This window comes from Vipera berus (genome assembly GCF_964194415.1).
Source record: "Vipera berus genome assembly, chromosome: 5".
Classification (NCBI taxonomy): domain Eukaryota; kingdom Metazoa; phylum Chordata; class Lepidosauria; order Squamata; family Viperidae; genus Vipera; species Vipera berus.
This window is the reverse complement of record NC_138207.1, coordinates 1,771,978-1,787,380: the sequence shown is the minus strand read 5'-3', so window position 1 is coordinate 1,787,380 and position 15,403 is coordinate 1,771,978. Positions and strand designations below refer to the sequence as shown.

The 15,403-nt window shown below is 49.4% G+C and overlaps 1 protein-coding gene across 1 annotated transcript in view; it reads right to left on the bottom strand.

Annotated features, from left to right (window-relative positions):
- Positions 1-1,605: 1,605 nt before the first annotated feature.
- Positions 1,606-15,403, bottom strand: part of P3H2 (prolyl 3-hydroxylase 2) — a gene marked incomplete at its 5' end in the record, with an annotated part of 66,548 nt that continues 52,750 nt past the window's right edge. Inside the window, 8 exons of the mRNA XM_081329451.1 lie at positions 1,606-2,509; positions 4,206-4,346; positions 5,651-5,726; positions 7,816-7,933; positions 9,056-9,206; positions 11,332-11,427; positions 11,968-12,095; positions 14,046-14,140. Coding sequence (XP_081185577.1) covers positions 2,417-2,509; positions 4,206-4,346; positions 5,651-5,726; positions 7,816-7,933; positions 9,056-9,206; positions 11,332-11,427; positions 11,968-12,095; positions 14,046-14,140 — 898 coding nt within the window. The 3' untranslated portion in view covers positions 1,606-2,416. The remainder of the gene's footprint in view (positions 2,510-4,205; positions 4,347-5,650; positions 5,727-7,815; positions 7,934-9,055; positions 9,207-11,331; positions 11,428-11,967; positions 12,096-14,045; positions 14,141-15,403) is intronic.

Below are 15,403 nucleotides of genomic sequence, written 5' to 3'. Positions count from 1 at the left end.
GAGGGAGAAGGAGAAGGAGAAGGAGAAGGAGAAGGAGAAGGAGAAGGAGAAGGAGAAGGAGAAGGAGAAGGAGAAGGAGAAGGAGAAGGAGAAGGAGAAGGAGAAGGAGCGTGGTGGTTTTCTTGCAGATGTTTCCTGACCCAACTAGCTAGCATCATCAGTGCTTGAATGGAATGGGGTTTGTGGAGAAGAAGAGGGAGAAGGAGAAATGAAAAGGAGAAGGAGAAGGAGAAGGAGAAGGAGAAGGAGAAGGAGAAGGAGAAGGAGAAGGAGAAGAAGCAGAAGCAGGAGAAGGAGCTTGGTGGTTTTCTTGCAGACGTTTCATGACCCAACTAGCTAGCATCATCAGTGCTTGAATGGAATGGGGTTTGTGGAGAAGGAGAAGGAGAAGGAGAAGGAGCGTGGTGGTTTTCTTGCAGACGTTTCCTGACCCAACTAGATATCATCATCAGTGCTAAAAGGGAAGAGGAATTTGCTGACTGTTTATATACAACTTAACCCCACTCCCATCTAGCACAGATGATGTTACCTACTTGGGTCATGAAACATCTGCAAGAAAATGACCCAGATCAGAAGGCACCAAGGATCCCACTGTGCTTTTCCTCCCCCTCCCCCTCCCCCTCTCTTCACACACCCCATTCCCTTTTAACACTGATGATGTTACCTTGTTAGGTCATGACATGTCTGCAAAAAAAACCCCCACCAAGCCCAGAAACCACCAAGGACCCCACAGTCCTCCTCCTCCTCCTCCTCCTCCTCCATGGCCTCTTTAAGATGTACGGACTTTTGGCATGCATGGACCCTGGCATGGATGGATGCTGGCGTTTTTTAGATGTATGGACTTCAACTCCCAGAACTGCCTCCCCCCCATGGCTGGCTGGGGAATTCTGGGACTTGAAGTCCATACCTCTTAAAAGTGGCCAAGGTTGGGAAGCCCTTAGAAAATTAGCAGTTATGTGCATGGGCGGCCTAGTTACATTGCGCACAGAATGATGGGCCTACGATATAAGAGCATCAACAACGTTCTTGCTTTTCTTCCAGAGGGAAGCCCGTTCTCCCTCACTGGGAAATATGCTAAATCCAAAATTACATTTCTCTGTGTTAGGCTTGGAGGCGGCTAGCCAACCCTCCAAATATTCCAGTATTTGAGGGGCTGCCACAAAGAAGAGGGGGGGGGTCCACCTGTTCTCCAAAGCACCAGAACGTGAACCAATGGTTGGAAACTGACCAAGGAGAGAAGCAACCTGGAATTAAGGAGAAACTTCCTGACAGTGAGGACGATCAACCAGCGGAACTGCTTGCCACCAGAAATCGTGGGTGCTCCTTCCCTGGAGGTTTTTAGGAAGAGACTGGGCAGTCCCTTGTCTGAGATGGTATAGGTTCTCCTGCTTGAGCAGAGGGCTGGACTAGATGACCTCTGAGGTCCCTAGTTGGGTCATGAAAAGTCTGCAACAAAATTGTCAAGCTCAGAGAGCATCAACGACCCCACAATCTTTCCTTCCTTCCTTCCTTCCTTCCTTCCTTCCTTCCTTCCTTCCTTCCTTCCTTCCTTCCTTCCTTCCTTCCTTCCTTCCTTCCCTCCCTCATTCTATTCTATTCTATTCTATTCTATTCTATTCTATTCTATTCTATTCTATTCTATTCTATTCTATTCTATTCTATTCTATTCTATTCTATTCTATTCTATTCTATTCTATTCTATTCTATTCCATATTTCTATTCTATTCTATTCTATTCTATTCTATTCTATTCTATTCTATTCTATTCTATTCTATTCTATTCTATTCTATTCTATTCTATTCTATTCTATTCTATTCTATTCTATTCTATTCTATTCTATTCTATTCCATTATTAACCCTTTTCATTCTACAGCAGCACTTCCCAACCTGGCAATTTCCTTCCAGCTCCGGAGCGGGACAACCACACCATCCAACAACTGCTGGAACGGATTCTAACAATGAGGATTTCTGGAAAACTGAAGCAGTTTTTGGAGTCGGGCCAACGAATCCTTTGCTCTGTGCATTCAATCAGTGCATCAGAACAGAGCTGGAAAGGGACCTTGGAGGTCTTCTAGTCCAACCCCCCTGCTCAAGGCAAGAGACCGTATATCATTTCAGACCAGGGACTATCCAGTCTCTTCTCAAAAGCCTCCAGCGACAAAGCACCCACAACTTCTGACGGCGGAGAGAAATGGAGCTACTGCTTAGAAGGCTCTAAAAAGTTCTGGAGAACCTCACGGAGGAGGAGGAGGAGGAGGAGATGGAGCAGGTTAGACGGAAGGGCCTCGCTGCCCTTCCCGTCTCACCCCGTCTTTAAATTATACCAAAGCTCTGTACAAAAATAAAAAGGCTTCTCGTAAGATTTACAACCAGTATTATTAAATAAATATTCGGGTAGAGGGTCCTCGGCCCGGCTCTATAGCTCCTCCTTGGGGTTGATGCCCAGCTCGGTGGGGCCGAAGGGATGGTGGCCTAACAAGGCGATGATCTCGTCAGCCTGGATCCGCTCCTGGAGGAAAAAAAAGGAAGGGAGGACAAGAGGTGAAGGATCAGCCAAGGTGGAAGGAAGGAGAGCCTCACGGTTCTCCAAAGGCCTGGTCTGCTCTGGAGGAGAATTTTATTATCTGTGAAATTTATTTGCCGCCCATCTCTCTGGGGAAGAGAAAATGGGAAGGAAGGAAGGAAGGAATAGAGAAAAAGAGAGCGAGAGAGAGAAGGAAAAAGAACGAGAGAAAAGCGAGAAAAAGAGAAAGTGAGAGCCAAGGAAGGAAGGAAGGAAAGAAAGAAAGAGAAAAGAGGGAGAGAGAGGGAGAGACAGAGAAAGAAAAAGAATGAGAGAAGAGAGAAAAAAAGACAAGAAAATGAGAAAATGAGAAGGAAGGAAGGAGATGGGAACGAGAAGAAGGAGGGAATAGAGAAAAAGAGAGCGAGAGAGACAAAGAAAAGGAACGAGAGAAAGACGAGAAAAAGAGAAAGTGAGAGCCAAGGAAGGAAGGAAGGAAGGAAGGAAGGAAGGAAGGAAGGAAGGAAGGAAGGAAGGAAGGAAGGAAGGAGTCGGGCGCTCCCCGGGAGGGCACAGCGCTTCCCCACCGCCCGCCCTGCCTTTCCAGCCACCAGGGGGCGCCCTTGCACAACTCATCGTCCCGGATCCGAGTCGGGAATTAAAAAAAAAAATCAGGCGACGCCGGCAGTGACCCTCAGGAGGAGTTTGGGGAGCCCCTTTTCCGGCCAGGAGAGGCCACTGAGGCAGCCCAGGTGCCCCCCTCGCTAGAGGCACAGCCGCGCCCCCCCCCGCACACCTGGCCTCAAAGAGGTTGGCCTGCAAAGGTGTGAAGGGGCTCCTGATTTGGGCCGACGCTGAGCAACTCCGCTCTCCCCCTCCCCTTCCTTCTTTTCTTTCTTTCTTTCCTCCCTCCCTCCCTCCCTCCCCCCTCTTCCTTCCTTCCCTCTCTTTCCTGCTTCCTTCTTGGCTCCATTCCTCCCCACCTCCTTCCTTGCTTCCTCCTTTCCTCTGCCTCCCCTCCCTCCCTCCCTCCCTCCCTTCCTTCCTTCCCTCCTTCCTTACCTCCCTCTTCCCTGTTTCCTTCCTTGGGCCATTTCTCCCCACCTCCTTCCTTTTTCCTCCTTTCCTCTGTTCCTTCCTCCCTCCCTCCCTCCCTACTTCCTTCCTTCCTCCCTCCCTCCTCCCCTTCCTTCCTTGCTTCCTTCCTTTTTTTAAAAAATTCCATTTATATCCCGCCCTTCTCCGAAGACTCAGGGCGGCTTACAAGCTTAGCAGTAGCCTTCATTCTGTGTATATGCCTGCTTGTTAGGGCTTTCACACACACCCCAAGCGGCATTATTACAAAGTCAGCTTAATTGCCCCCAACAATCTGGGTCCTCATTTTACCTACCTCGGAAGGATGGAAGGCTGAGTCAACCTTGAGCCTGGTGGGACTCGAACCTGCACTAATTGCAGGCAGCTGGTGTTACTTAAGGAGGCATTAGCCCACTGCTCCACCAAGGCTCCTTCCTTCCTTCCTTCCTTCCTTCCTTCCTTCCTTCCTTCCTTCCTTCCTTCCTTCCTTCCTTCCTTCCTTCCTTCCTTCCTTCCTCCCTCCTCCTCTTCTGTACTTCCTTCCTTGCTTCCTCCTTTCCTCTGCCCCCCCCTTCTTCTCCTCCCTCTCCCCCCTCCCTCCTTGGTCCCAGAGCGGGGCCAAACTCACCGCTTCCCGGTGGAGGGGGTCAAGGGTGAACCAGAGAGCCACGGCGCAGCGCTGGCCCCGGGTGACGGCCTTCACCCCGTGGGGGTTCTCCCCGCCGGAGGAGAAGCTGACCATCCGACCGCATTTGGGCCTGATGGAGGCCTGGGACAAGGAGGGAAGGCTCGGATCAGGGCCCAACGCAGCAGCCCCCCCTCCCTCTTCCCTGGCCTATCGGATACAGGCAGTCCTCGATTTACGACCGTAATGCCCCCTGCCCATAAAGCCACCCAGCAGGTGACTGGCCTCGTTTTATGAACTCTTTTTTGCCCCCAGGGAAATGGTTGTTAAATGAACCCACGGCCGTCAAGCAAACCCCTTGTTCAGTGGTGGGGGGGCATTTTTGCACAGAATTGGAAATAAATTTGTTTTGTTTCCCCCCCAGCAAAAACGTGAATTGGAGTCCCGGGACTGCAAGGGCACCCTGCAAACAACTGTAAGTGTGTGTGTGTGTGGGGGGGGGAAGGTTTTGCAATTGAACAAAATGTGGTCACATGACTGTGGGGGGAGGGGAGGGTCAAAAGTACCTTCTGAGAGGTCCAGGGGAACTTTGAACGGTTGCTAAGCAACCGGTGTCCTAAGTCAGGGACTATCAGTGATGGACGGATGGATAGAACCTGCAGATCTCCTTTCCATTAAAACGTTTTGTGTGTGTGTGTGTGTGTGTGTGTCTGTCTGTCTCCCATCTGGGCCCCTTTAAGACTGGTGGACTTCAACTCCCAGAATTCCCTAGCCTGCCCCAAAACCTGTGCTGTCTTATCATCGGTATACAGGTGGGTCCTCAGGTTACGGCCGTTCATTTAGCGACCATCTGAAGTGATAACAGCCCAGGGAAAAAAACACCAGTCCTCGCACTTATAACCGTTGCACCATTTCGACAGCCTTGTGAGCAAAATGTGGGCGCTTGGACAACAGTCTATTTGTGATGTTTGCAGCATCCCGGCGTGTGTGTGTGTGTGTGTGTGTGTGAGACGTGATACCCATTTGTGACCTTCCCACCTGGCCCCTGATCAACAAAGCCAGTGGGGAAAAGCTGGATTCGCTTTACGCCCACAGGAGTCACTAAACTACTTCAGCGATTTGCTTAACAATGGTGGCAAAAAACGTCGTAAAACCAGGCGTGACTCGCTCGCCATTCGGGGCCTTCCAAGCTGGGTTTCCAATGAGGAAAGTTGACAGGAGAAAAGCTGGATTTGCTTAATGACCTCGTGGTTCAGTTAACGACGGCTGATCCGCTTAACAAATGTGGGGGGAAAAAGCCGTGACTCCCTTATGCAACTCTCGGAAGGACCTGCCTTTCCTTAGCGGCAGAAATTCCGGCCCTGATTGTGGTCGTAAGTGAAGGACTACGTGCATGACGCAACAGGTCTTGCTACTCCTGTGGACGATTGTAGGTTTAACCTGCTCACCGTGACCGTCTTGGCATCCATTTCCGTGAAAATAAACTCTCCGCCTTCAAAATCGCCGTTCATGTAGAGGAGAGCACTGCAAAGGAAGAGCAGGAGGGCTGAGCAAGGGGAGGCCAGGCAGAGCGTCCATCCAACAGGTCAAGCTGAGGACCAACTGGTGGGCCTCTCCTTCCAAGAGGGGCGACCAACCTCAGCAGATACGGCTGAACAAGACGTTGAGTGGGGCTGGAGGACAGACTCACTGCTGCAAAGGGGAGGTGGGGGGGTCACTCAAAAGGGGCAGCCGAGGGGCTTCTGCCCCACCGTATAAACACGGGTGAGACTCGTGCAAAGGGGTCTGCACTGCAGGCTGGGCTGGAGGTCTCTCAAAGGTTCGCCATCACTGCCCTAGACCATTCCAGGCAAATGGCCATCTGTTCTAAGAACTTTCTTTGTAAAAGAAAGAAAAAGAAAGAAAGAAAAAAAGAAAGAAAGAAAGAAAGAAAGAAGAGAAAGAAAGAGAAAGAAAGAAAGAAAGGAAAGAAAGAAAGAAAGAAAGAAAGAAAGAAAGAAAGAAAGAAAGAAGAGAAAAAAAGAAAAGACAAAACAGAAGGAAAGAAAAAAGGAAGGAAGAAAAGAAGAAGGAAGGAAAGAAAGAAAGAATGAGAGAACGAAAGAAAGACAAAATGGAAGGAAGGAAGGAAGGAAAGAGAAAGGAAAAAGAGAGAAAAAAAGAAAACAGAAGGAAGGAAGGAAGGAAAGAGAAAGAAAGAAAGAAAGAAAGAAAGAAAGAAAGAAGAGAAAGAAAGAGAAAGAAAGAAAGAAAGGAAAGAAAGAAAGAAAGGAAAGAAAGAAAGAAAGAAAGAAAGAAAGAAAGAGAAAAAAAGAAAAGACAAAACAGAAGGAAAGAAAAAAGGAAGGAAGAAAAGAAGAAGGAAGGAAAGAAAGAAAGAATGAGAGAACGAAAGAAAGACAAAATGGAAGGAAGGAAGGAAGGAAAGAGAAAGGAAAAAGAGAGAAAAAAAGAAAACAGAAGGAAGGAAGGAAGGAAAGAGAAAGAAAGAAAGAAAGAAAGAAAGAAAGAAAGAAAGAAAGAAAGAAGAGAAAGAAAGAGAAAGAAAGAAAGAAAGGAAGGAAAGAAAGAAAGAAAGGAAAGAAAGAAAGAAAGAAAGAAAGAGAAAAAAAGAAAAGACAAAACAGAAGGAAAGAAAAAAGGAAGGAAGAAAAGAAGAAGGAAGGAAAGAAAGAAAGAATGAGAGAACGAAAGAAAGACAAAATGGAAGGAAGGAAGGAAGGAAGGAAAGAGAAAGGAAAAAGAGAGAAAAAAAGAAAACAGAAGGAAGGAAGGAAAGAAAGAGAAAGAAAGAAAGAAAGAGAAAGAAAGAAAGAAGGAAGCACAAAGGAAGCACAAAGAAACAAAAAAGAAAGACAAAACAAGGAAATGGAAGGAAGGAAAGAAAGAAAAAGAAGACAAAACAAAGAAAGAAAAAAGGAAGGAAGAAAAGAAGAAGGAAGGAAAGAAAGAAAGAATGAGAGAACGAAAGAAAGACAAAATGGAAGGAAGGAAGGAAGGAAGGAAAGAGAAAGGAAAAAGAGAGAAAAAAAGAAAACAGAAGGAAGGAAGGAAAGAAAGAGAAAGAAAGAAAGAAAGAGAAAGAAAGAAAGAAGGAAGGAAGGAAGCACAAAGAAACAAAAAAGAAAGACAAAACAAGGAAATGGAAGGAAGGAAAGAAAGAAAAAGAAGACAAAACAAAGAAAGAAAAAAGGAAGGAAGAAAAGAAGAAGGAAGGAAAGAAAGAAAGAATGAGAGAACAAAAGAAAGACAAAATGGAAGGAAGGAAGGAAGGAAAGAGAAAGAAAGGAAAAAAGAAAACAAGGAAGGAAGGAAGGAAAGAAAGAAAGACAAAACAAGGAAGGAAGGAAAGATTAAAGAGAAAGAAAAAAGAAAGAAAGAAGAAAAGGAAGGAAAAACAAGGAAGGACAGAAGAAAGAGAAAGGGAAACGGAAGGAAGGAAGGAAGGAGGAAGGGAGGAATACAAGGAAGGAAGGACAGAATAATGAAGGAGGAAGGGACCTTGGAGGTCATCTAATCCAACCCGTCTGCTCAAGCGTTGGCTGTTGCGAAGGCTGCTGGAGCCCCTGAATCCCCTCCTCCTCCTCTCCAAGCTCCCAGGCGGCCCGCCCACCTGTAATCCCGGAAGGTGTAGGCCGGGGGCTCCTTCCAGCACTCCTGGGCTTCCGGGTCCAGGAGACAATTGTCCGCGTGGATCGGGTGGCTGAGATCGTCCCTCCGTTCTTGCTGACCTGAAAAGGCCGAGAATGGAGCCCTTCAAGGCGGCCCCACTTGGCGCACCTTCCTCCTCTCTTCGTCTCCCGCTGACTCCAAAGTTCTTCCATTCCCTACCCCAGGGCTCTCCAACCTTTTCACCCACCGCACCCCTTTTAGGATACGGCGACATCGGAGGACCACCAGTCGCCTAGCGAGGGGTCAAAACCATGGTGACCAAAAAAAAAAGGAAAAAAGTGATGAAGTACAGGTAGTCCTCGACTTACAACAGTTCGCTTAGTGACTGTTCGAAGTTACAAGGGTCCTGAAAAAAGGGCCCCCCAAGCTACAGCCGAACAAGACACCTGCCTGCCTGCCCGGCGGTGCTCTTCCTCCCGTCCGAGGTTTTCATTGTTGTGAGCATTTCTGTTCAGGATTGGCAGTGGGGTTGGGGTGGGGGGTGTTTGGTTTTTATTCCCCCCCCTGCTGGGTGGTTGCAGCAGGTTTTGGTCCCGTCACATGACCCGGGGACACTGTGACCGTCATAAATATGAATCAGTTGCCAAGCACCTGGATGTAAATCACAAGAGTCTGGAGATGCTGCAACATTCCAGCTGATCGGCGCTTCTTCTGGGCTCAGGAGCGCCAGGATTAGCGCTGAGCTCCAACTGCATCCTGGCGCTGATCCTGGCGCTTCCGCTGAGCCCCGACGGCCCTGCAGCTCCAGCCGTCTCTCGCTCAGGCTTGTGCGGTGCTGCCACCGGTTCAGCTCATTCCCCTCCCCCGCTACCACTTTCCTAGGATGGTCGCGTACCACCTGCCAGGTGCCAATGTACCACACGTGGTACCCGTACCACTGGTTGAAAAGCCCTGCCCTACACCAGGGGTCTCCAACGTTGGCCACTGTAAGACTTGTGGACTTCAAGTCCCAGAATTCCCTGACACTAATGCATTCTTGTTGACGTCTATCCCAAACTGTGGCCTGCTGACTCTCTTGTAATCCCTTTCTTTGCAATCTCACCGCTCTAGTGGGGGCAGAAGAAAAGTAATAGGCATGGCTGGCTGGGGAAATCTGGGAATTGAAGTCCACAGGTCTTCAAGCGTTGGAGACCCTCACACTACGCCAGCGATGCTCAGCCTTGCCCTCTCCCCAGCCTTACCTGACAGGGCCGTGCGGCACACCAGGTGTGTGTAAGAGAAATAGAGGGTGGAATTCAGCATGAAGTAGGATTCCACGATCTTCCGGGCTTTCTCGCTGACATCATAGAAGAGGCGGGCACTTCTCAAAGGGATCCGCCCCTCGTAGCCAAACTGCAGGCCAATCAAATGATAAAGTAAGTTCTCTCTCTCCCTCCCTCTCTCTCCCTCCCTCCCTCTCTCTCCCTCCCTTTCTCCCTCCCTCCCTCGCTCTCTCTCTGCATCACCTTCTACTTACACCCCTTCATTTAGTGACCATTCCAAGTTATAGTGCCTTATGACCCTTGACTCCTTACACAAAGGAGGAACCTGCCCCACTTTACATCGGGGAGGACTGTGTAGAGAGAGTTTCCTCCTTTAAATTTCTGGGAGTCTACCTCTGCGAAGATCTGACCTGGAAAGTTAACGTAACCCAGGTGGCTAGAAAGGCCCAACAGAGGCTTCACTTTCTTAGGATCTTGCAGAAGAACAGGGTAGAACAACGGCTAATGACCCTCTTTTACCGGTCTACCATAGAGAGCGTCCTCTCGTACGGTATTGTGGTTTGGTATGCTGGTCTGACAGCCGCGGATAGGAAAGCATTACAGAGTGTGGTGAGCACAGCACAAGACATTGTGGGCTGTTCCCTGACACCACTGGATGACCTCGCCAGGGCTCCTTGCCTTGGAATAGTGAGGAAGATTCTCAGGGACGACTCACACCCTGGACGGTATCTCTTTACTCTCCTACCATCCGGTAGGAGATATAGGAATATAGCCAGCCGTACCAACAGGCTGAAAAATAGCTTTTATCCGTGGGCTGCTAGGCTTTTAAATGGGAGCGCTTGTCCGAGGACGCCTCCGTGGTCATGTGGCCGGCATGACTAGACGCCAAAGGCGCACGGAACGCTGTTACCTTCCCACCGGAGTGGTCCCTATTTTTCTACTTGCATTTTTTCGTGCTTTCGAACTGCTAGGTTGGCAGAAGCTGGGACGAGTAACAGGCACTCACTCCGTTACGCGGCACTCGGGATTCGACCCGCCAAACTGCCGACCTTCTGATCGACAAGCTCAGCGTCCTAACCCACTGAGCCACCGCGTCCCTTTATTGAACCAAAGTTGGTACTTAATTTTGCAGTTTGCGGTTCTACTTTTCTTAAGTGATTTTGCTAAGCTTGCTTGTTTCAAATATATTTAGAACATAAGGACCGGAGCAGTAAGAAACAGGGAACTGAAAGTAGCTGATGGATGCGGGTTCCCACGCTAGAAGGGTATATGTGGAAAGTTACGTTCAGCAGAAGGTCAGCCGGAAGTCGGCAGAAAGTCAGCAAAAGTCAGCAGATCATCTGACTACAGTCCTAGAACGGGAAAGGGTATATAAAGAGTCGGGTTTGGACCCGACTGAGTTGCCATTGGCCTATAGCTGTTCATTTGGAATCTGCTGTGCCATACGGTCCTCATTGCAGTGGGTGGTTAATGTAAGTGATGTTGGGTTATTATGCTTGCTACGTGTTGTGATTCAGGGTCAGCATGTGGGTTCGGCAGTTGGGTCGGACGACTCAGAGGAGGAGGAAGGGGGTGTTGAAGAGCTTGCTGAGGGGGTTGAAGATCTTGCTGATGAGAGCCCTCAGCCAGGCCCCTCCCACCTGGTCACGACGGAGACCTAGCTGTGTGAGCCTGACAGCGTGGATGAAGATGACCCACAGCTGGCCCTGTTCAAGGACGCCCGACGCAGGAGGCAGTCAATCAGGAGTAAACAGAGGAAGGCAATGGGGCACCTCGGAAGGAGGCAGAGAGAAGCCACGCCCTGAACTGTATAAAAGGGGAATGCGTGGGAGGGCTAGTTTGCTGAAGGCAACCGCTTGAAAAGCTCCTGTTTCTTGGTTCGTGTCTTGTTCCGTTTGTTTTTGTGTCCATAAATTTGGCAGGCGTAATTCCAGCCTCTTTCCTTCTTGTAAAAGGGGTTGTCCCTGCCTTTTCTGCAGGGCCGGTAGCAGGCTGGTACAGAACACTACGGTCCGAATTATTCGCAAAATAAACCCCTGGATCTTAAAGTCAGAATTATTGTTTTGTGTTGCTGTCTCTTGTCTTTTTCCCTTGGGTTTTTCCGGGACAACAAGCCAGCAGAAGCTGGAGGAAGAGCTGGAGGCTCTCCCCTCGTGACCTGCTGATGGACTTGATCTAACCTAGCTTTGGAGGTCTCCAGATGTCCTCACCCTCCCCAAGAGAAGAAGATCCAGCTTGGCACAAGACCTGCTTACCTTCAGAGCATTGAGGATGGTGGCTCCTTCAAACTTCTCATTAGGCGTGTGAGGTGAGGTCTTCCCTCTGTAGCCGTCACCAGCCAGGAGGATGTTCTGCCGGAGAAGACAAAAAGAGACCAGGGGAATGGAGGCTGAAATGTAGGAAGAATGGTTGCAGGACCCGGGCGTGGCTAATCTAATGAAGAGAAGGACCCCGGGGGGGAAATGATAGCAGTCTTTTTCTTCGGCGCAGTGGCAACTTCAAATGGTCAGTAAATGAACCAACATAAGTCGAGGACTTCCCTATGCTCAGCAGCCAAGAGACGTGGCCAGTAAAGCTGTCGTGTCAGGAAACGGAGCCCTGAACATATTCGGCCCCTCCACGCTTGTCACAGAAAGGTTTTAGGGCTAATGGTCAAGCTGCAAAGAGGGCTTGTGCTGCTGTCATCTCTCAGGCTGTGTTTTAGCTTGCCTACAGAGGGTGTGTGTGTGTGTGTGTGTGTGTGTGTGTGAGAATGGAATGCAGACTTCAGCCCTCAAACTGCTAAGCCGTGAGAACCAAGGTCATTGCAAGAGCTGTTTATTGAGAAGTGAAGGAACCCCCCCCCATAATGACTGTCTGCTTTGGTACCCCCAAAATGGGCAGATACTCACGTTGGCAATGTGCTCCAGCTCCTGACACTCGCTGGGCGAGATGACGTTGTCCAGGAGGACTCGCTGGGTCCCGTTCAGCTGCTGGGAGTTGTAGACAAACTGCACCTCGTTGAAGAGAAGGGGGCCTCCTAGGGAGAGAAGGAAGAGGAAGGAGAGAGGGGAGGAGGGAGGAGGATGAAGGAAGGAAGGAAAAGAAAGGGGGAAAGGAGAGAGGGAGGGGAAGGAAAGAAGGATGGAGGAGGATGGAGGAAGGAAGGAAAGAAGGAAAGGAGAGAGGAAGGGGAAGGAGAAAGGAAGAGGAAGGGGAAGGGAAGGAGAGAGGGAGGATGATGGAGGAAGGAAGGAAAGGAGAGGAAGGGGAAGGAGAGGGAGGGAGGAGGATGCAGGAAGGAAGGAAAGGGAAGGGAAGGAGAGAGGAAGGGGAAGGAGAGGAAGGAGGAGGATGGAGGAAGGAAGGAAGGAATGAAGGAGGAAAGAAAGGAAGGGGAAGGGAAGGAGAGAGGGAGGATGATGGAGGAAGGAAGGAAAAAAGGGAGGAAAGGGAAGGAGGAAGAGGAAGGAGAGAGGGAGGGAGGATGATGGAGGGAGGAAGGAAATAAGAAAGAAGGGAGCAAGGGGAAGGAGAGAGGGAGAGTGGAGGATGGAGGAAGGAAGGAAAGAAAGAAGGGAGGAAAAACCGCCAACCTATTTTACTGGCCTAGACCTTGGACGGAGGCGGATTGTGGAGCAAAGCAGGGTGTTGGCTAAGCTTCCATCTGCCGCAGGTCATCCTGGGGTTGGCTCAAGGGAAGAAGCAGCCCTGGGGGAAACCTGGCTTGGCCCAGCCCCTCTTTGCCCCCTGGGTGGGGGGGGGGTCCAAGAGCGACCAGCTGGACCTGCTGGGAACCTCAGGCTTGGCTCTGGCTAACTTGGTGGCTTTTCCGCTTTCCCAGAAAGACCCTCCCCTCCTTCCCCCCCCCACATTCTGAGGGCCAGCAGCCTGCAGAAGGGGAAGGGGATCCATCCATCTGAGGAAGGAAGACAAGAGCTGGACCTCTGGAAATGCCCAGGTCTCCTTCCCCTTCTTCCTTTCTTTCCTTCCTTCCTTCCTTCCTTCCTTCCTTCCTTCCTTCCTTCCTTCCTTCCTTCCTCCTTTCCTTCCTTCCTTCCTTCCTTCCTTCCTTCCTTCCTTCCTTCCTTCCTTCCTTCCTTCCTTCCTTCCTCCTTTACTCCTTTCCTTCCTTTGTCCATCATCCACCCACTTAGAGCTTCCACAAAATGGATCTGGGGGAGGAAAAAAACAAACCTTCTGCCTTTCCCACGGAAGCCAACCGAAGGCTCCTTTCCGTGGCTTCTGTTGGGTCCAAAACGTGTCTCCAAAGTTTACGGTCTGCAGCTTCCATTAGAATAAATATTTTTTCACAGAGCTCTCAAGCACTGAGTGAGGATGGAGCTGGGCCCGTTTCGTTTCCTCCAGAGAATCAGAGGCCAATGCTAGCCTTTCACCCCTGCCCTACATGCTCTCCGAGAAGTTGTGGGGGGGGCCAAGCCTAAGCAAGGAGAGCCCCCTAAAACAGGGGTCTCCAAACTTGGTGTCAGAGCGTGTGCAGCCTTATTGCGCTGAGATAACCCAGGAGTAAACACAGTAAACAGTGGTCTATATTAAATGGTGGTTTATCTTACACTATTTACAATATCATCCACCAGGAACAACATACATACAGCAGAATCCAACAAACAGCTACAGCAGGAAACGGACGAGAGAAACTGCAGCAAAAGCCTTCCTTTTTATACTCAGGCTCTTAAAGGGATACAGACCCTGCTGAGTCAATCCCATCATTGCATCGTCCACCTTATATTACATCACATCATTACATAAGCTGTTTAGCTGTTAAATCATTGCCTTGACACTTGGCCATTTTAAGACTTACGGACTTCAACTCCCAGAATTCCCTAGCCAGCTGGGGAATTCTGGGAGTTGATGTCCCCAAATCTTAAAGTGGTCAAGTTTGGAGACCCCTGGACTAGACATGCCCAATTCCTGCAACCGTTCCTGATACGATTGAGCCCCCATAGCCCTTATGTGCAGGGAGACTTACCTTCCCTCAGCGGGTGCCCCACATGGGACAAATCCTGCTCTGCAGGGGTGTTGCCAGGCCCATTGGCTTGGTAGTCCTGCAGCCTAGAAGGATCCCTGTGGAAGACAAGCCACGAGCTGCTGGTTGGGTTCCCACCATAGGCTGAACCCCCAAATTAAGATTCCTGAAGCCCAACTGAATGTTGACTGAACAAGCCAAAAGTCAATCAATCAATTTGAGACGGAGTCTTGCAGGCGGTCCTCGCTGTACGGCCACAACGGAGCCCAAACTTCACGTTGCTAAGCGAGACAGTTATTAAGTGAGTTTTGCCCCATTTTAAGACTTTCCTTGCCACGTCATGGTCATGGTCGTAAATGGGAAAAATGGTCCTAAGTAACTTTTTTTCAGTGCCGTTGTAACTTTGAACGGTCCCTAAACGAACTGTTGTAAGCCGAGGACTGCCTGTCTTTTGGTTCAGGAAAGAGGTGCAGACCGCAATACAGCTATCAATCAATCAATCAATCAATCAATCAATCAATCAATCAATCAACCAATAAGAATTGAGCTGGAAGGGACCTCGGAGGTCTTCTAGTCCAACTCCCCGCTCAAGCAGGAGACCCTATACCCTTTCAGATAGGTGACGGTCCGGTCTTTTCCTAAAAAGATGATGCACCCACAACCTCTGGGGGCAAGCTGTTCCACTGGTTAATTGTCCTCACTGTTAGGAAGTTTCTCCTTAGGTTGCTTCTCTCTTTGGTTAGTTTCCATCCGTTGCTTCTTGTCCTGCCTTCCGGCGCTTAGGAGAATGGCTTGACTGCCTCTTCTTTCGGGCAGCCCCTGAGATACTGGGCTAGACCTGGGGTCCCCCCCAAAGGCACTTTTTCAGGAGGCAACTGGACTTTCTTGTTTTTCCTTTGAGGAAGTTTCACTTCTCATCCCAGAAGCTTCTTCAGGTTCTGACTGAATGGTGGAGAAGGGAAGGATTTATACTCCTCGCAGAAAAGCCGGTCCTTTGCCTTCTTTTAGAGAGTCGCTGAGGCCATTTGAAAAAGCCTCCTCCTCTTCCTTCTTCTTCTTCCTCTTCCTCTTCCTTTCCCTTTCTCTTATCCTTCACCTCTTCCTTTTTCTTTTCCCCTCCTCCTCCTTCTCCTCCTTTTCTTTCTTTTTCTTTCTCTCTGTCTCTCTCTCCTCTCCTTCTCCTTCTTTCCCTCCCATCTTCTTCCTCCTCTTCCTCTTTCCCTTTTTATCCTTCTTCTAAAGTTGCTTTTTTTCAAGAAGTAACTGGACTTTCTTTTTTTCTCTCTTTGAAGACGTTTCACTTCTCATCCCAGAAGCTTCTTCCGCTCTAGACTGGGTGGTGGGGAAGGGAAGGATTTATA